General features: G+C 40.2%; 1 protein-coding gene across 2 annotated transcripts in view; it reads right to left on the bottom strand.

The window, feature by feature from the left end:
- Nucleotides 1–22,137, bottom strand: part of ugp2b (UDP-glucose pyrophosphorylase 2b) — a 44,855-nt gene that overhangs the window by 21,076 nt on the left and 1,642 nt on the right. For both annotated transcript variants that reach the window (XM_039783416.1, XM_039783415.1), the window contains exons 2-4: nt 20,284–20,411; nt 19,025–19,132; nt 3,208–3,393 (exon numbers count right to left, since the gene is read on the bottom strand). In XM_039783416.1, the coding sequence (XP_039639350.1) occupies nt 3,208–3,393; nt 19,025–19,132; nt 20,284–20,382 (393 nt within the window). In that variant the 5' untranslated portion in view covers nt 20,383–20,411. The remainder of the gene's footprint in view (nt 1–3,207; nt 3,394–19,024; nt 19,133–20,283; nt 20,412–22,137) is intronic.

The raw sequence follows: 22,137 nt of genomic DNA, 5'->3' as shown, positions 1-22,137 counted from the left end.
AGACAAAAAAAACCAGCAAATATTCAAGTTTTTGAAGAACCAATGATTTTTTTGCTTAAGAAATGACAACAGTAAATCAATTACCACAATTGCTACTGATTCATTTTCCACCTATCAGCTAATCGTTTCAGCTCTTAAAAAAAAAAAAGCCTTTAAAATACCCAACGTGTGTTATTTTGACTTGCAAAGACCCCTCATGTCCTTACAATATCAACGTTATCTGAAAAAACTATCCCTTGGTGTCCTGAGTGGAAGCTATGGCCCTGTTTCCCAGAATGAAAGTGGTTGTCAGTTGGACTGCTTCTGTAACGTTGAGCTGCACTCTTTTAAACTTCCATAACTCAACTTGCGTAATTTAACAGATGTAGTAACTAAACAGTCGCTCAGGTGAAAGCAGTAAATCTTCAGCAGCCAGGTGGCACCATTCCAGTAAGTCCACTCTTCCATGTCACCTCTTTAGTGCAAGTGTACAGGTCTCTGCACTAAAATTGTCCAAAATAAATATGCATGAGAGGCGTTGTGTTTATGGGATCCATTTTCTCTCTTTCTAAATAGCCCAATTCAGTCAGGAGGTAATCTGACCAGACCTGAGCAGAAAATGGAGAGCAGTGACTCGGACACAAAGAGCAGTGTGCTGGGAGGAGAGAGGCGTCCCATGAGGGAAACGCACAAATACCACAGGGCCACACATATAAACTCAATTACACAATGCTGTACACACCAAAGCTCTGGCATCATCGTCTCTGACAGATTCATAACCGATTTCATTTAGCTCTCCAATGCTGCGATTAATGTTTATTTATGTATTTGTGGGACATTTACGTTTGAACAAACATAAAAGAATCAAGGAATTACTTGGATTGCAGATGTATGCAATACTTTTTTTTTATGTTATGTCTTGATTTATGATCAGGCACAAATAACCACAACCCCCTCACACACACACACACACACACACACACACACACACACACACACACACACACACACACACACACACACACACACACACACACACACACACACACACACACAACCACACACACACACACACACACACACACACACACACACACACACAAATTTCACGACCATTTACTCCAGACACAGCTTCTTCATTTCTCCACACAGACCACACCCAAACCAGACACACACCTAAGCTTCCATCTTTCAAACACCCCGCCCCCCGCCCCAGGTATCACACTGAACTCCTTTCAAAGAACCTTCAGCTCTTTTTCCAGAAAAACACATTTTTCTCCCTGCACCCCAGATACATCAAGTAATAGAAGCTTGTGCCTGGAGGATGACTCACAAACACAGCAGCATAATGGAGAGAAAGGCAGAGGACAAGACCTATTTGCTTGTAATTGTAATTTTCTGTTTATGAAGGATTAAGGAGAGGTGGTGTTATTTTCTTCCCTAAATCCTCTGACAAACATTGTTCTGTACTCTTCTAGCTTGGGTTAATACGCAAAAGTCTAAGTTCCTCTGGGAGTATTATATTGTTCTTATAATACATCCATGGTATTACATCAGACAACACATCACTTCCTGTTTCCCTGCCCCACCCATTCTGACATCACAGCCACATCCTGGCCACATTCAGCCCCAACACGACGTAGCAACACGTTTTTTTTTTTTTTTTTTTTTTAAAAAGGTCCCATGGCATGAAAATGTCACTTTATGAGTTTTTTTAACATTAATATGCGTTCCCCCAGCCTGCCTATGGTCCCCCAGTGGCTAGAAATGGCGATAGGTGTAAACCGAGCCCTGGGTATCCTGCTCTGCCTTTGAGAAAATGAAAGCTCAGATGGGCCGATCTGGAATCTTCTCCTTATGAGGTCATAAGGAGCAAGGTTACCTCCCCTTTCTCTGCTTTACCCGCCCAGAGAATTTGGCCCACCCATGAGCGAGAGACATCATGGCTTTCAAATGAGCAAAGTGGCAGTTGGTCAAGGCCACCGTTTTTTTTCACCTTTATTTTTACAGGCAAGCCATTAAGAACAGATTCTTATTTACAATGGCGGCCTGACTTCACATTAGACACACCCACCAAACAAGAGAAAACATAACTCAAAGCCTGTTGCACACCATTTAACACCATTCCGAGAAAACCTGTTCAGCCAGGAAACTGTAGCAAAACTGTGCACAGTGTTTTGGGATTGAACGTGCCGCATGTGTACTGTTGTGGCAGTCGGCCACCTCTTAGTTAGGAAACACCTAACTGTGGATCCTGCTGCCAAATCTGGGCCACAGTAAGGATATGATTTGTAAAAACAAGTTTGTCAGCTGTCGTTTGAGAGAAAAGATAAACTAACCGACAGACTGTGAAAAGTTCAAATTAAAGCTTTTATCCACGGATGGATTTACGAATTGAGGAGGGAGGATTCGTGACAGCAAAAATAAAAAACAACCATCTAAAGACTGATGAGAGACTGATGAGTCTCCCAACAGAAAGGTGAGAGTTGGAGATTAGGCGTCACAGCCATGGTTTCTTCTACAATGAAGATCTAAAAACTTATTTAGTTCTTAAGCCTAAATTGTAATGAAATGTGTTCACCATTGAGGTTTGGTGACAGGTTTTGGGGAATATGTAAGATTTTCCACTTCCTCATAGGTCTTGTTTTGGCAGACCTGCTGTGTCTCTAAACATGCAAAACATATTCTTTGACTAAATATAAAAAATAATCCAAAGAATAAACAAATAAGGTCAAATCACTGTCAAAGTCTTTCATCATTAGCATACAGTTTGGGGTGTAAGACGATGACCATGTAAACGTAAATCTAGCCAAGGACCTTTGCTCCATGTCCTAACCCTTGCCCTCTTTCTTCCCTCATTTCCTGTGTAACTCTACTGTCTTTCTATCGAATAAAAGCAAAATGTGCCTGATTGGCCAACAGGAAGTGGCTTTGTGAATTAAGTAATTTCTTCTCAATGAATAAAAGTAAGTTACAACTCCAATTAATTCATTTTAAACATGCGTTCATTCAATGATTGCTGAGGGCAGCGCGACATGCTGTGAACACAACAGTGACATATTATCACTTATCATATGGTAAACACGTTGGCAAACAGTGACTTATTTGCACATTCAATAAGTGATAATATGTCTTAGGTCATGATGACATGATGTGAGGACCCAAATAAAAAAACAATTGGCTACATTCTCCGAGGCCTTAAACTTGGGTATTGACAGGTTTCTGTACCTCTATCTGCTGCACCGTGAGGTCCAGGAAGGTGTTCTCGTTGCGGACACTGATCAGGCTCTTGGGGCCCTTACATCCCATGCTGGTGCCCAGGCCTCCGTTCAGCTTCACCACCACCAGTTTGTTCAGGCAGTCAGCCACGTTGTCCGGCAGGCCTCGGCCAGCGATCTTATCGTAGGGCTGGATCTGGAGGAGAGGGGGAGATGGGGTCAGGGAAACAGCAGGTGTACCTATAAAGTGCTTTTAAAAACAAACAACTTTACTCCTCTTATAATTTCTACTCCTGTTAAAGTGTTTATTACTGTGAACTGCACTTCCTGTGAATCAACAGTGTTGGTGGTAATTTTGTAGGGCTGTGTATTGGCAAGAATCTGGCGATACGATACGTATCACGATACATGGGTCACAATTCAATATATTGCAATATATTTCGATACTGTGCGTAAGGCGATATATTGGGATTTGTTTTTTATAGTATAATTTTAGAAAAACTAATATTTAAACAAAGACATGATGTGCAAACTGCCAGTTTGGGATTGTGGTTCACAGGTTCTTAGTGAGCAAATTTTGATATGCTAAAGTAGGCCAAAGTTCAGCCATAGCTACGTTGTTAGCTTCTAGCAAAAAGTCAGGCACTGCAAGGCAAGGACACTGTGGTGCGTCCATGGACTGTATATTATTCTATGGGTGCGTCTAAGCATAGCCATCTAGCGGTAGGGGGTTTAAACACAACATAAACGTGAACCACTGTCTTACATGAATATTTTTGAACTTAAACTAAAAAATAAATAAATTTACAAAAACAAAACAAAAAAAAAATCTAATCGATATTGCGTTATTGAAAAATCAATACAGTATTGCAAAATAAAATATCGCGATACTCGAGTGTATACATTTTTTCTTACACCCCTAGTAATTTGATGTCTATATTTCTTGGATTTCTACAGATTTTAATGCTTATTGCAAACACATTAGGGGCCCTATCTTGCACTCAGCGCAATTGCCTTTGTACACCGACGCATGTATCATTCCTATTTTGCACCCGACGCACAGCGGACTTTTCCCTCCACAGACGCACGTCGGTAAATTAGGGAATGTATTTGCGCTCCCGGGGGCGGTTCAGCGAAAAGAGGAGGCGTGTTCCGGCGCAAACGTTACGTGGTGCTATTTTGCAGTTTCAGAAAAACACTCGCCCACTGACCAGGAAAAACCTAGTCTAAAGTCAGTGCGGCGTGTATTCAGATGCTATTTTAGGGCGATGCTTGGCCATAATGTAGCGTGTGCACAACACGCATACACTTCTCTCATCTACAGCAGTTCCCATTTTTGAAAACCATACATAATTACAAAGAAAAATATTACTGAAAATGCGCTTCAGGTGTTTGGATAGATCAGGAGGCACTTTACAGAACAATCCTCAAAAAGTCGCAGCATTCTTTGTGGCTTGTTGTGTTTTACACATTTCCATGAATCATGGATGTATTGATGACATAAATGAGGAAATATTAGAGGACTTAAGGAGACGTGATGTTGAACTACGGTGGGATTGGACACTCCGGCGGAATCTGGTGAATCTGGAGTAATGCGTACATACCCTGATGGAGCGGGTGGACGGAGATGGAGTGGGGGAGGAGGAAGGGGCACAACAGGAGCAGGTGGTGCGTTTGAGGCCCATGCATGCTGGCTGCAGCAATCCTCTCCAGACTTGAGGTGTTGCGCCCCGAGAGGCCGCAGCAACATCGCCACCCGGCCAAGACGGGCATTTATTACTTTGCCGCATCCCGGACAGCTCCCGCCGGCGTGCGCCACTCAAATCCGCCCGTCATAATAGCAGTCCGCCACGGAACAAGCGCGCCTGCTCTTAAAGGGAGCGCCCGAGATCCGCCCACAAAGCTACTTGCGTTTTGCATTTCACACTTGCATTTCAGATCATTAAAATAGGGCCCTAGAAGTGTTTTTACCAGGAAACCCATGAAGACACATTACACATTTTGTGGCATGTTTATGTGTGAAGATAGTTAATTACGATGGCTTAATGCACAACAAAGCTGTTTCAAAGTAGTTTTCAGCACTTCTGTTGGCCAGGCAGCAAAATCCATTGGAGTATGGTGTGTGTGTGTGTGTGTGTGTGTGTGTGTGTGTGTGCGTGTTTGTAGCCACGGTACTGGTCAATACTACAGCTCTTACATCAGCTTGTTCACACATCACATATTGACTTCCTTCTAGCAGGAAGGAGTGAAGGGAGGTTATGAAAGAGGATGTGGTCGTCTAAATCAACAAACCTTTGTGAACCAGGTACACAATTTCACAGGAACGTCATCTTCAAATTAAAAGTGAAACGGCCGCAGAATCGCTGCTTTTTTTTAACAGTTGTGCTTCTCCTCAAGTTGCATTCAGCTTGATTGAATTTCATTCCTTCGGGAACATTTTAAAATCGAGTTAAAAACTGTGAGCAATGTGCAGAAGCATCCAGGGACAACAAATTCTAACCAGATGTTACAACAGCTTTTTGTTGTCAGGAAGTGAGTGAGCGTGTCAGTGATAAAGTCTAGTTCTGTAAGAGTTTGCCTGCATTCTTAAAATAACAATAAATGTATGAGCTCAGATGGTGTGTATGTGTTAGAAAATTAAAAAGGCCAGGAGGCCATCCTGTGTCCTTTTCTCAACAATCAGTGACAGCGGACACACACAGCATCCTGATGGAAATAGACGCGCCCCCCCGCCCCTCCCTCCCTCCCCTACTCCCTACACCAAGTGCAGACTGAGGGAACAAATACAACAGACAACCTCGACACAGCGGCCGCCCACTCCCTGTCCTATTCTTCACACAGATGGGAAGTGATCATAACGAAGGACCACAGATGTTTCATGGTCAACAGTTGTAAAGTGTGTTCACTTGTACATACATTACAGCGGTGGCTGATACAAATCCCTGAAGGTAATGGAAAATTAAAAAGAAATCCAGCAAGTAAGCAGGAAATTCAGGGGGAATGAAGAGGGAGGCCGTTGGCATATGTGTTGTTATATTGAGAAAAATGTTTTTCAGCTGGGATCGCCATCCTACCCCTGTACCCCCGGAGTTAAACAGCTTCCACTCCCAGATGTTCATTTCCCTTTCTGGCCAATACAGATGGGGGCTGCATTTTTGTTCCCTCCTGTGTGTGTTAGGTTTGAGCTACTGCACTCCATCCAAGTTAACACAGCACTCAGTGGTATGCAGGTTTGACCAGACAGCTGGATAAAAACTAATAATTCTAAAGCCATCGGTTCTACTGTTTTTTTTTTTACTTTTCACTTTGATTGACAAGCTGCTGTCAGGGGTGAGAGTGAGCACCTGGAAGAAAGCTGCAGGACATTTTAGAGCAAAGAGATCCCAGACATGGATTGCAGTTTTAGATCGACACAGATACATGCCAGAGGGATTACAAATGTTATACAACTAAAATATGGTTTGCACCACATGTTAATCAGCATCAGCGCAGGAGGGAAGATGTCTGCATTAGGTGTGTACTTACATAATACTATAATTGTTATTGGAGTGTTTACAATGTTTGAGTAATAGAGAACTATGTTTTGAGTTGCGGTTACTGAGACCACAGCAGCAAGAAGGCTGTATAATCTAATAAGGAGCTCATGCATATTATTCAATTATTTTATATAAGACATAAGATAGCCATTTCAGTTACAGTTATACTAATATCATTTACAGTTTTTTGCAATTGCTTACACACTAAAATTAAAACTTTCCCACAAGTAGCAAAACCTTACACTCAAGAAGCAAAACACTAGCCTAGATCTGCACAACTGTAAGCACATTGTCAGCTTCACACTTTTTGCAAAACATCACACACAGTGATTGCAAAACACTAAACACACTTGTATGCATTTGACACAGAAATTTATCATGATGTCATTTCCTTGCAATTTCAAAGAAAAGGCTTTCAAATGAACACACCCATGAACCAATTGGTTAAACACAGCCACCAGGTATGAAAACACATGATTGCTTAATTGTAGACACACCAATCAGGTTTAAGCACTATATAAAATGCAGCAGGTAAGTTCACCTGCCTTCAACCAAAATGGAAGGAGTCAGAAGAAGAAGACTGAGAGTGAGAGGGGGAATCCACAGAGGAGGAGAAGGAGGTAGAGGAAGAGGAAGAGGCCCAGCCAGAGGTAGAGGCCGAGGTGGAGGTAGAGGGAGATGGAGAGGAAGACCTGAAGCCGGAGAATATGCTCAAAGAAGACGAGGACCAAATTTATCAAATGAAAGTTGTGCAACACTAGTGGACCATGTTGTGAACCACGGATTGACACAGAGGGAGGCTGGACTAACAGTCAGCCAAATCTTAGTAGATATACAGCGGCATCTGTCATAAGGACATTTTGACAAGGAAACCGGTAAAAGAAAATTTGTCTACAGTTACAGTAGTCAGATGCTCATTGTATGCACCATATCAGCACTTTTGATACCCTCCCTGTGGCATTTGAGGATTGAGGGTCGAGAACGACAAGGAGGAAGGGGGGCCCATATTCACGCGAGGGTTTACAATCTCCGGCCCCAGACTCAGGTACCCCTCATTCAGGCCACGGAGGACGCCTGTGACCAAGTCGACGCCGCAGCTGTGCAAGGATGGATTCACTTAAGTGCAGTGGAAGCACATACTTGATGTAACTAGGAGAACTGTGTAACCGGTTTGACTTGCTGTTCCACCAGCTTTTATAGTAAGTAGCATGGTAGTAGGTTTTTAGGATGTGGCGGTGTTATTTAATTCCTTCAGAAGGAGTGGATTTACCTGCTCCGTACGTTTCCGTGAAGACTTGGTTACTGTTTGACTACAGTAAAACTTGGCAAAGGTGAAGCTGGTGTTGGTTAAACAGCAGACTAGACGTATGCAGATGTCTTTTGCTCAGCCCAATCATGATCTTCTCCCAGCATTCTGATAGTTGGTTGGAAATAGTTCTAGATCACCTTTTAATAAAATGGACAGCTGCTTTTTGCGGTTGTGAAAAACGTGTCACTTAATGCACACTGCTATTTGAGAGATATGGACGTCATTGTGTATTTGAGTCAAAGCCATCCGATAAAAGCCAGATGTGACTGAGACCAAACGTGTGATTTCAGATATAGAAATGTTTTTGAGGAGTTGTGCCCTGAACCACTGACTTTCGAAGGTGAGTGTGTGGGCCAGTACTTTCGGTGAAAACTTCCAGTGATCTGACAGCGAGAGCGGAGACAGCGAGAGTGAGAGACAACAGCGACGAGTTCCATTACCAGAGAGATAATTTCTCACAATTAATAATCTATGAGTGTTTTTTAGGATTTAAGAGAGGAGACTTGCCTTTCAGAGGGTGACAGCCTCAGCACTTCATTGTTGTGTGCCGTTATGTACCGTTTCGTCACGTTACAACAAAGAAGTTAGCTTTCATTTATTCCCTGTTGATGCTGCGGTACGGGCTGAGTGTATGCAGAAAAACCGGAGGGATGACTTCAACCCGACCAAAAACACCTGGGTCTGTAGTCGGCATTTGGGCGGAGCCAAGCGCCGTATGGAGCAACTCCGCCTCTGCGAAAATAGCCTCGGGAAGGAACTTGTTTTGTTGGAACATGTGTACGTTCAAAAGTTGTTTTATACGTGCAACAGAAAACTCAGATTGGACAGATAGTCTAGCTAGCTGTCTGGATTTACCCTGCAGAGATCTGAGAAAAGGTTAACTGTAGTGAAGATAATAGGTAGATGCTTAGTCTAGATGCTAGTTCTGGGTTTATCACTAGGTTCACTCAGGTGTGTTGGCCAGAACACCACTTAAGGCCAAGTATTCCAGAGTATGAAATGAAGAGCTGAGAGATGGTTTGTATTATGTTTATTTCTTCCTTATTTGTGTGTGTGTGTGTGTGTGTGTGTGTGTGTGTGTGTGTGTGTGTGTGTGTGTGTGTGTGTGTGTGTGTCTTCTCATTTATGCGCACCAAGAAAGGTTCTGTTCACAACTACAATCCAACAACTAACTGACTAACTGTATCAGACCTCTTATTTAACTGTGTGACATCAGCTATAATATACAAATCAGCACGCGCTTTGGCCCCCCTGTTAGGGTTATGGTTATGTGAACTTCTTTGACTTAACATTTTGTGATAAAATACAATGTTGAACATGGTCACTGGTGTTGGATCTGATTAAAATGAAAACAATGTGCATCCTATCTGGATCTAACATGCATTATGTTTTGCCACAGCATGTTTGTAATCTCACCTTACCCCTTAAAGCAACACCAAAGAGTATTTTGTACCTTACAATAATGTTTCCAAAATCGTTTCAGTGCTTCATCAACTCGTAACAGGGTGAACGGCACTTCTGCATTCGCTTTGCGCCCCTCTATCGGCTATAACCGCACTATGCAAGTTTGCCAGATCGGGTAGCGGATCTGTAGTTTGAATGAGACAGCCATGGACAATTCTGCTTCCAACCTGTAGGGGGACCGAAGAGGAAAAGTGCTTTGGTGTTGCTTTAAGAATTCACAGCTGCACTATTTTTTTATTATCTTGGGAGTCATACTTTCTACCATCACAACAAAATAAAAATGAATAAGGATAAGGCCGTTCTTCTTCAAAAAGAAGAATATTGTAGTGAGACAGTAAACAAGGAAGAAGGACTGATTTACTTCACAGTGAATTAAAAATGAATGGACATATCTTACCACACAGATATTTCATCATATCCATTTCTCTTTCTCAAGCTGCCTCACATAAACTGACTTTGAGTTCAACACAAAGTCACAGCAGAAGAAAGAGCAAGAACTTTCTCAGGGTTTGGAATGCAGCCTGCAAAGCAACACTCATGTACTTCTGCTGCTCCATTTACCTACTGGCTATTCCCAAATGCTGCCCCTTTTGTTAGGGTTTCAAATAGAGCTGCAACTAACGATTATTTTCATTATCCAGTGATTGGGGAAGAATCCCACTCTTCTTTCATTTTATACATCTGCATAACTTGAAAAATGCCTTAGCTTAAATGCCAAAAATTTACCAATTTATTATTGCTGTGGCAGGTCAGCCTGTCATCTCCACTAGCTGCAGTAGTGAGTGGGCAATCTGTGTCAAAACTGGCTTTATAGACTAAAAAGCTACTGAATTATTAATTTGGTTGGGGGAAGATTTTGAATCAAGGAGCTGTCTTTGTGTTGTTAAAAAAAGAAAAGAAAATGTAGTTTACTTTTCTGCCATTTCCTTTCCTACTCTCATTCACTGGGATAAGAAGCTGCCAAATGATGCATCTTTGCCCTCTTCCTCTCATCTCACACTCTCTCTCCTCTCTCTCTCTCTCAGCCTGTTTCCTCATCTCATTACGGTGTGTCACTGTCATTTTCTATTTCACACAACATTCCCTGTTTCAACTTGATTCTCTCTCTCTCTCTCTCTCTCTCAAATAAATGAGGCGGCTCAGAATTGGGGAATGATGCAGTTACTCTTCACTGAGGAGAAAAAGACAGATCAGGCTTTGTGTTTGTGCGTTTGGTTACAGAGTCCAGTGCCAGGCGAGCAACGGAGGAAGTTTTGTCAATGTTCAGTGAGACAGAATCAAACATGGCCAACAAACGCCATGCAGCAACATCTCTGCTATGAAACCGGCTGAAGATTACTTTGTAAAGAATATTTGGATCGCAGATTGTATTTCCCAACAGGAAGTGGAACATCCTATTGGGCAGCAAATCTTGTTTGTTTTAACTGACAGAGCAAACAATATTAAATGTCACCAGAATAAATACACCTTAATGCCTTGCTCAGCAGCAGTACCACTAGTCAGGATTCTGACAAATATGATATAGGAGTGCAGCAGGTAAAATGACGGTGTGCAGGAAATTAGTAGATTTTTTTGAACATTTAAATCTTAGGACAATTTTTAGAGTGTGTATGCTTTCTATTTGATAACAATGCTGCATTGTGGGTTTTTTTCATGCTTTGTGATTTTACCAATGTGATTTTTTGCCTTTTGAGATAATGCTTTGATCGCTCCATGAGGTTCTAAATAAATCACTAGTGTTTAAACACACGATTAATAAAGTAATGACAAAGAATAAGATTACACTACACAAAATGAGTTACATTTTTTTATGACTTTTCTCTAGTTTTTGCTATTTACTGGATACTTTCACCTCTTTCACATGCTTAAAATTAAACAATCTAAGATGGGAAACACTTAGTTGCTGTTCCCTGCTGACATCCATATTAAGACACAAGCAGACAAATCAGAAAAGGTTGGGCAACACTCTCTAGTCATCACTTCTGCCAAATCACATGTAGTACAGCTGCCTGGTAAAGTTTTTAACACATTAATCTAAGTCACATTGGGCCTTATTCATATTCAGGGGTTTAATCTTTAGTTAAACCCCTGAGGACAAAGAAGCTTCAGAAACTCACTTAGGCTATGCCTTTAGACACATGATGGTATTTATATGTGAACTTCTGTCACTTTAATGATAGAATACAATGTTGAAAATGGTAGGTAGGATCATAAAACAATGTGCATTTGGATGCAACATGATCCTATGTTTATTCAACAGAATGTTTGTAACCTCATTTTACCCCTTAACAATTCACAGCTGCACTATATTTTTTATTATCTTGGGAGTCATATTTTCTAAAAAAAATAAGGCCCTTCTTCTATATAAGGCGGAATATTGTAATGAGCCAGTAAACGAGGAAGAAAGACTGACATACTTCACAGTGAATTAAAAATAAATGATCATATCTGGGCACACACAAGATATTTTATCATAACCAATTCTCTTTCTCAAGCTGCCTCACATAAACTGACTTTGAGTTCAACACAAAGTCACAGCAGAAGAAAAAGCAAGAACTTTCTCAGGGTTTGGAATGCAGCCTGCAAAGCAACACTCATGTACTTCTGCTGCTCCATTTACCTACTGGCTATTCCCAAATGCTGCCTCCTGACGGCTCAACATTTTGACTGACACACAACACTGTGTTCAGACTTCAAAGATCCTCCCTTGAGATCAACCCGAATCAATCTGTTAAACCTTGCTGTCTTGTACTTTGAAGTTCACACATACAGTAACATGGTGTCCAGTAAACTGAAGCATCCCTTGTGCCTGAAAACTAAAGAAGACTTACAAAATGAGCTTTTTTGGTAAAAGAGAAAAAGGAAATCCTGCACAACCAACTCAAAGACACACCGATGACTTGGCACTTTGATTGAATTTGTAGGTGACCGACCCACAGCAAATGAAACTTAAGACTCCTGTGATTTCTCCAGTTTACTGATAGGAGGATAGTGAATAGTCAATGTGCAGTCCACAGAGGTCTACTGTAAGTAATGAAGGCAGGAACTTTTAAGTGGGGCCTTTTAAAGTCAGTTTAGATTACTTTTCAGTGCAGGGAAACATACACAATCTGATCTCTGAGTTTGACTAATACCATGTTAACACTACATCATCACTAGGGCTGGGCACCGAACGTTGATACTTTTATGGCACTGACCGAAAATACTCCGATCCTATGAGTATCGAAAAATGTTTATGTTACGTTATGTTTCGGTGCCAAATTTCGGTTCCAAAAGCGTCTGAGCGCGTAAGCGCAAGATTATCTGTACTCTCTGCAGATTGACAGAGAGCGGAGCTCACACACACACACACACACACACACACACACACACACACACACACACACACACACACACACACACACACACACACACACACACACACACACACACACACACACACACACACACACACACACACACACACACACACACACACACACACACACACACGCTTTGAGCAAACTACGTCAGCTTTTGCTTGCTCTCGCGGTGCTGTTGACGTTACACTTCCTCTGAGACAAGCAGGCACAACAGTGGTTTCTATGCCCTGGTGACTGACTGACAGGCTGAGGAAAGGCAACTTTATTTCTACAGCACCTTTCAGCAACAAGGCAATTCAATTACGTTCCTTTGCACTTAAGTTAGTTCTCCATTAGTTCAATGTTAACAGGGCAATCACCAAGTTTATTGTTAAAGGTTTGTGTCATTATGCAGTTTGCACTAAAAAGTCTTTGTTGTTTACATTCCTTTTCATTTTAGTTAGTTCAATATTAGCCTGTACACAATGTAATTTGTTTATTATTTATAATATGTTCATGTTGTGGCAAAAAGGTTTCCCTTTTATTGTTAATTTTGGTCAAGTTCGGATTGATACCAATCTTGAGTATCTGACTGGCGCACCCCTATCCAAAAGCACAACCAGTTTTATTAATATTACTCTGAGTGAGCAGTGTTACCAGAATTTTTTAAATTTTGCTAACCACCGTTAACCGTTTTGATTCACAAATAAGGTGGAAAATAAAAGTTTTGTGTTTAATGTATTTTTGTTGATGTTGAAATGGATTTTAAAACATTATGGTATCGAAAAAAGTATCGTTAAGGAACCGGCATCGAAACTGAGATATCGAAATTGGCACCGGATCAAAAGATTTTGAACGATGCCCAGCCCTAATCATCACATTAAAATTACCTTACTATACATAGAACTTCCTTTATATTGTCTTCACTATGAAAAATCTTCCATGGCACCAGAAAAGAGTTAACGCAAACAACCCAAGATGACCAATCACAGTTCTTGTAGTCCACTTATGGCCAATTAAGTCAACTGAAGTGGATTTTTTTTTCAAAACTCTGGGAAACCATGAAAATACTTGGCAAATGAATTATAATGAAATGAGTTTGTCTGCCTCAAACTCACAGCAGCATGATCACTGTTGTACAACTAATGTGTCAAATGTCTCAATAATTTACCCTTTAACCTGATTAACCTGAATTTATTGTACCGTAAATCATCTCTCTGAATGCTGAACTTCTTTCATCCCATTGGCCGAAATATTGCTGATGCTGAAACTGCAGTAGAACTGTCTTCTCTGTTGGGTCGTCTACTTCTAGGTCTTCAGATGGCTGTAGAGGCCGATTCACGATCCACATACTTTGGTGCAGTGTGGGCAGGGGTAAGTGTTGTTGGTTGGTGGTGGCGGAGCCTTTTTCTCTCTCTCCAAGCAGTGCTGTTGCTTTGTCTCTGCGGCACGGCAGAGTTCAATTTCATGACGTGTAGCTACTTGCACAGATTTCTTTGGGAGCGCCTTGCAAAGTTCTCACAGTTGCTCAATGTGGTGTAAAATTTCTTCAGACTGGCCTTGATATTATCTTTGAAACATTCCTTTTGCCCGTTAAGGGCTTGCTGGTCTCCATGGATTGCCACCTTGTCATGGCAGAGAAGCTCGCTTGTTCCTGAGATACCAAGAGCAACGGTGTCTGGAGCTATGCTTCTAGTAGGGTTACCCATGGCAGTAAGGTTGCGGTCCCTGACAAAGAGCAATCCAACCAATCCAACAAAGATCTCAACAGTGAAACAGGTGGTGCATGCAACAGAATTGAGACCCCAGTTGTGGTGGACTCCTGCCACTGGATCCTGACCCTGATCTGTCAAGGACTTTGAGATTGCTGTCCGTGCACCGGTCCCCTCACCTTAAACAAAAATCATGCACAGCCGCACTCCTTAAAGGAAATCCACCCTAACATCCCAGGTATGTTCAAGGGCAAACAGCAATTGGCAACGAGGGCAGGATTGTGAGATCTGGAAGCCCTAGTCATGAGTGCTAGATTCAGTCGCTGGGCTCTTGGAACGAGGCAGAACAGCCCTTCGGCATCTACGACTGAGCAGCCCTCTTAAGGATCCACTCTGCTCACCCCACCTAGGGACGGGGCTAGTAAAAGGGCTCTAAAAATGGCCTGCCTTAAACCTCCTGACTTGATTACTACATCCAGAGGGATAACCACGCGCAGTCAGAAGCGCAGCTTATTCTAATGTGCCACTCTTGTCACTAACTCCTAAAATGCGCAGAGCAGGTCATTGTATTATTGGTGGCTATAGTGGGAATCAAATCCCTCTGACAGCGTTACCACCATCGAGCAGTATGCGTTTATGACTTGCTTATACTTTGTCCGATTCAGCAATATTCCACGTGGCAGTGGCATGGAACAAATAGGACACAAAGAACAATGGACACGTTGTTCCCTCTAACATGCAACTGAGCCGACAAGGAAGTGCTGTAACAGTCGAGGTGTCCTGAATCTAGGGCTGTGCTCGATTGAAGAAATTCTTAGTCGACTAACACTCATTCAATTGTATCGACTAATCGATTAGTTGATTTAATCGACAGATCTGTAAATCTGAGTTTCTCCACAAAGAGTCATGCAAAAGCACCACTTTAATTCTTGTGTTTACCAGAGATGTGCTCGTACGTTTCTTGGAAATAAGTCATTCAGCATGAAAAAAGCATAAAACATGACTAATCAACTAAAGGAATCTAAGTTGACTAAAGACCAAAACGACTGATTAGTCGACTAATCAACTAAGAGGGAGCAGCCCTACCTGAATCCTGAATACCTGAATGAGTTTTTTTGTGATTGTTGCAAAAATTGTTGCAAAAAAATTGTTGCAAAAATCCTTGATTATGCGGCACGTTTTCTTAAAAAATGCGATGGAATATGCGGGATATTTCTGTAATTGTATGCAATGAAATTGCGGGAACTTGCAAAAATTGTGGGAACTTGCATAAACTGCAGTTTGATGAAAAAGAGAAAAAAGGTGATTTGATGACATAATTACATCACTTCATAACGTTTCCATGGCAACAGGGGAAAATGGCTGCTCTTGTGTGAAGTAAACACAACATTTTTCTTTTCATTTTTCTTCCTGCTAAGATATGTGACTTTTTTTGCAACAAAAATGCGGGGATTATGAAATCATGCAAGCCCCGCATATTTTGCGTGGAAATCGGCAATTTATGTGGCGAAAGTGAAGCGTTTTTGAAAAAATGCGGGCCCCGCATAAACATGCGGACTTTTGGCTGATTATGCATTGAATTATGCGATCACATAATCACGTTTTTCTGGAGGGACTGGATAAGAAATTGTTGCACACTTGCAGCTTTGATGCAAAAAAATACTTCAGTATTTCTAGATTAGAGTCTTCTACAAAGTGCTTCTTTGCTTTAAATAAACAATACCACGCAATGCACCACTTGCTTCCGGTGTGTTAAGGGTTTCAAAAGAGACAGACTGGTACTACTTGGTTACCAGCTTATTTTTAACTTAACCTGTCACAAGTAAGATAAAACTTCAAACTCTTCTGTCTACATTATTGGAGAGTTTGGCTTACAATTGCCCCAGTAAAGACTCTTAGGATCTGAAAATGAACCACATAATAAAAGAATTTATCCTTGAGCCAAATGTGTAATTTATAGTACTGAATGATTTACAGTTTTGTTTGTCTGAGTCAAGTAAAACTCAGAAACCAGAGTCAAATATTCGACAGGCCATAATGAGAAGCATGGCTTTGGTCTGGTTACTGGAAAGTAAGGAGCCATCATTTGAAAAATAGTGACTCTTACAAAGCATGTAAGTTTGGTGAATACTTAAGTCCTTACGCTAACAAAACAATTCCAATTCCAGAGAACTGCCTCTAATACCTCCACATGGACTTACTATTATACTATTCAAACCCTAAATACACACAGAGAGCTCCACAAATTTGAGATGGTTGAGTGGCACATAGCATTTGTGAACCTTGAGCACACATTAAGCGAGAAGGATGCCCCCTATAATAATGTAAGAGTAAAAAACGTACCGGTGACACAGCAGACTTGTCATATATTTAACATATCCCTTACTTCTGGTACAATCCCTAGTGTTTGGAAATCTGCTCAGGTTGTGCCTTTGCTTAAAAAAGTGGTGACCCAAGTTAGTTAAATAATTACCGCCCAATTTCCAAACTGTGTTGTTTGGCCACAGTTTTTGAAACCTTGGCCAAACAACACAGTGTGGCCAATGTGGAACATCTAACCAAAAACTCAGGAGAAAAACTGGTTTCCTGTACAGAAATAAGTCTTGTTTTTCAATTTTCAGTAGGAAAACTGTGGCGCAATCACTCATAATGTCTGTTTTTGATTATGGTGACATTCTTTACATGCATGCTTCATCTGCCACATTGAAGCTGCTTGATGCGGTATATCATAGCACTCTGCGGTCTCTTACCCATCATTGTATTTTTTATCAAAAAGATTAAAAGGCTTCGGGACTCACTGAAATTAGACCGACTGGCTTCCATTGAGACATTCAGGGTGATGCGTTACATAGGGACTGCTCTTGCTTTTAATATCCCTCTTATTTGCCTATATCTGGGATTCTCATTTGATTTTATTGTTTATATGTACTGTAATTTTTTTGATTGTTCTATCATCAATGTTTTTACCTATTGTAATTTTGGTATTGTTTTAATGATCATATTATTTATTCACATATTATAATTATTTATATGTACTGTAATTTGGGGATTTTTTTTCTTTTCTTTTTATTTGCGCAATGGCCATCCATGAATAGATAAAGGTTATAATAATAATAATAATAATAATAATAATAATAATAATAATACTACATTAACAGTATTGCCTTTGACGTTTTTATCAATGAGTCACCTTTCCATTTCATAGAAATAAGTCATTGGAACATACTTCCTTCTAGGAAATCCAGTCCTGTTTTAAGTTGCATTTCCAGTTGGTTGTATAGTGTACATCTATTTCTGAATGAAACATTGGTAATTAAATAGGATATTACCCTGGTTTGTAAAAATATCTTGACAAAGCTCAAATCCCCTGTTTACCTGTTCTCAGTGTGGTCCAGGATATTTTCAGTCAGGCTGTATGTTTTATTGCTGTGGGTGCAGCCTGATGTAAGCGGATATATAGTTGTACATATTAAGTGCAGCAACATCCACAATGGAAAAAAAATTAAGAAAAGTGGTATAAAATGTGGCTGATAACAAGTAAAACAACAAGTATGGATGAGCATCATTTCATTTTTAAACTGAACAGAGTGTGTTTGGCGTCATTGTGTTTAATGCTTCGGATGCCTCAACTTTAGCTTGAAGCTGGGTGTTGTTTAATGACAGCTCATCATGATGAGTGACAGGTGTTGGGAAGGGAGTTTGATCAACTGAGACTGAGATTAAAAACACACGACTGACTCAAGGTGAAAAGCTGCATACAGTTATTTTCATTTCGCATTTTTAACCTGCTTGGTGCACCACATCTTTAGCTGCCCGATACAAGACAAAAGGGGGACTTAATGGTGAATATTTTCAAATACAAAAAGGTGTTGAAAGGTCAATATCTTATCGTGTGCACTGTTAAAACACTTGATTTAAAATGTGTTCATCAGCGTCATTCTTCTGTTTATCTTTTAATCCTTAAGAATGAGGATAAATGGTTGACAACTTTCCAGAGTTGTATAGATCTGCGTCATAGTTTTAGTGCAGTGTTTTAGCATCTGATAAGCCTTTAAACTCGTGGGTGTATCACTAAAACTGGTATTCCTGGATGGTTATCTCATCTGTACCAGTAGCAACATCCCTCCACTAACGCAGCCCATTGGTTAGAGATTGTTCATGTTTTGTGTTGGATGTTAATTACTTCTTGGTGTATTAGGGATTGCTTTCTGTCTTCTGACAAGACAATACCAAAGATAATTTGTGTACAACACACACATTTAAAAATAAATATTTTCGAGAATACACTCATAAGATGCAGAAACATGAAGAGCTACTGGCAAACAACAAGTTCTTATATGGGCTCTAAGGGATGTAAATCCAGAGTTTTCTTTCTCACCACAAACACACACCTAATGTTCTTATTCTCTCATTTACAGCACATGCGCACAGTAACACACAAAAAAACTCCACAAACTCGACTCACCGAGTCCTCTGGAGGTCTTTGTATCTTGATCCACTCTATCGATGGACCCTTCACCTGCAGAAATCTGTGGAAAAGATTCTTGAAGCCCTCAAAGTCTTTCCTGGACACCTGAAAAACACAAGGATTTTATTTTAAGCTTCATACATTTTAAAAAGGTAGGCTGAAATTTTCAGTCATAAGTACAATTTTGCCCAATTAGAAATGTGTTCATTTGTCCAGAAAGATAGTAGCAGAAGTACAGCTTGCTTCTCAAAGTGCACAGATTATCTATCAGGTTTCTCTAATTTAGTTTTAAATTAGTTGTTAATTTAGTTTTTGTAATTTAATTTAACAAACTGCAAGAAAGATGCTGAACAAGCTCTACAATATGCCATCCTAAATATTTGGTTGGCATAGAACATGCCAAAAAAAAAAGTAATTTAAGGTCTTGAAAAAATTTAAATACTTTATTTAAAAAACAAACAAAAAATATATTCCTAGATGGTAAGAAAAATAAATGACCATGAAAGTTGTCCGTCACTGGTATAACTGGAGAACCTGCCAAGATCAACCAGTTTGTAACTAAGAATGTGTGTGTACTCTACAGCTGTGTATGTGCATATGGCTTATTGGCTTGCATAACTTCTAGTGCTTAGTGAAAGTACAAAAGCTTTTACTGTGAACACACTGTGTGACCGACTGAACCCTCGCACCCTTTTTTTCTTCGGTGTATCATTTCCATCTTTTGTGATTGCTGGCAGTTTGAGAGTGCCTGGTTAATGTCTAAAAGAGTCAAAGCCTGTGTGTTGGTAGGTGTGCGTTCAGCAATTTATTGTGACATCTTTGTCTGAAGGTTGTTGACTGCTTTATACAAAATAAAACTCAATGAAAACAGATGAAATATGCTCAGTCTAGCTTTCTTGCTGCTATTTCATAGACAGTTATGATTTCAGTCTTCTTCTTAGGTCATTATTAATTTGGGTCCACTCCCAACACCAGAATTCATTTTGTGTCCAGTTCGGCTGGAAGTCTCTGATGACGCATTATATTATGATTTAGGCTGATAAAACAGATGGATGTTTGCTTAAAAACCTCGCCTATTGCAATTTTATGACGTACATTTTATGTATGTGTGTGCGTCTGTAAGCATGTAGGTGGGACCCTCGTTGGCACTGTGCTACAGTATGTGTCACTTTTGTGTTTTTCCAGTGTTTGTGCATGACCCAATCACCCTCTAAATCACAACCAGATGGTCGGAGAGAAAGGGTGTGTTAGTGTACCTCTCTCTCTGCGCCTGTGGTGGTGTCCAGCAGTTTCTCCAGCTCGGTGTGCATGGAGCTCTCCAGCTGCTGTCGCATCATTTCCTGGAACTGAGCCATCCCTCCGTTGGCCACTCCTTTACTCAGACCTGAACAGGCGAGATAGTGGAAGATATGGGGCAAGGTTTAACACTGCTGCAACATGAATTTGTACATATTCTAGATCCTCACAATTATTCTTTACCCATTCCATTAACTCAAACTATCCGTTTTATCCTTGTCTGAACACAGCTATAAAAAGAGATTTTTTTTGTATATTTGGATAACTGAAGTTCTACTGATATTCTTATACATCTTAAAAATTATTTGGATTACAGACGCTGGAAAAATAGAAGTCCTAAACCGTAATACAGAAAAAGTACAGAAAAATTAATATGGAGCTGCAAAGATTAATCAACTAGTCCATCAACAGAAAAGAAAATCTAGTATTGGCCTCTAAAGTTCAAATGAAAGCAAGCAAAAGACCTCAACAGCTCTGTAGTCACCACAGCTGTCCAACATGACTGGCATGACTGTCCAACTCTGACCAATTAGACGGCAGGTTGGATGAGATAAAGAAATGTGACAAAATGAACCTGTTGAGCCTGTTCTGATTTCCGTGGTGTGTGAGATTAATGTTTTGATAAGACCTAAGCCTAAATTGTTTACAGATTCTCAAAAAATACAAACTTAAAGTAAAAAAACTAAAACAAAGCAAAATTATAATACAGTTAGCCTACAACATGCAGGTGCGTGGTGGCAAAGCCAAGAGGCTTTCGTGTGGCTGACCTTAAAGAGTAATAAATAAGACATGCTGGATGATGCTGGATAAAATTATCAAACAAACATACCACTATGTATTAGTAGCTTAAGGACCATCTATTGGCTTTATATAAAAAGTTAAAGTATTTTAGAGTATTTCTGGTTAAATGTGGCAAGACAAGACATATATCTATGTCACCACGGATTGGTAACAGTTGCAAAAGGAATTTGCCCCATGCCAGCGTTTGTCATCAAGGGCAGAAAAAAAAACAGCTGCTGACTAACTTCTGTGACTGTGGTATCTAGATTATCAATAGTCAATAGATTAATGACAGCATTTTGGAATCTATATCCATTACTTTATTGTTTTAATGGATTAACTACTTTAATCAATTAATTGTTTTTTTTAAGTCTATAACGTGTGATAATGACAAATGCCGATCACAACCGCCTAGGGTGTGAAAGCTGCATCCATCACGTTTGCAGTTTTTACCTCATTGTCCGCTTAAATGATTTACTGATAATCTAAATTACAGTTGATTGATTGAGTAAATCGATTTATCGCATCTTTAGGTAGTTAGTCAACTTGACAGCTACAATTTGGAGGTCTGGTTCTCTTCTAAATACTTAAAAGCAATAGTGGTTGTTTCAGAATTTAGTCAAATAACCTGCAACTGTGCCCCAAAATCCACTCGCATTGGCACATCAGATTTTTTCTTGAGGGCTGAATGCTTTTTTAATGGCAGTAATGTGTAAATTACTGGCAGGCTGGTTGCTTATTAGACAGCATATCCATGCTGTAACAGAAAAAGTACAAACACAAAAAGCTAAAGGGTAGCTGATGAAATATAAGCCTGAAGTAGTGAAATAAATCCAGTGAGAAAACTGGAGAACTTTGACCAGAATTCACTTCTTTTTTTTTCTTTTTTTTTTTTTAAAAAAGGTCCATACAAATATTTGTATTGAATTTGTCAGGTTCAGCATGCTGTGTTCAGGTACAGATTTCCCATCCTGTACATCATCATTTAAGTGTTTAAAGTTTACTACCAATCTCCAATGCATTCAAGAGATACA

Source organism: Perca fluviatilis, chromosome 19 (assembly GCF_010015445.1).
Source record: "Perca fluviatilis chromosome 19, GENO_Pfluv_1.0, whole genome shotgun sequence".
In the NCBI taxonomy this organism is placed as follows: Eukaryota; Metazoa; Chordata; class Actinopteri; order Perciformes; family Percidae; genus Perca; species Perca fluviatilis.
This window is presented reverse-complemented; position numbering and strand designations above follow the sequence as displayed.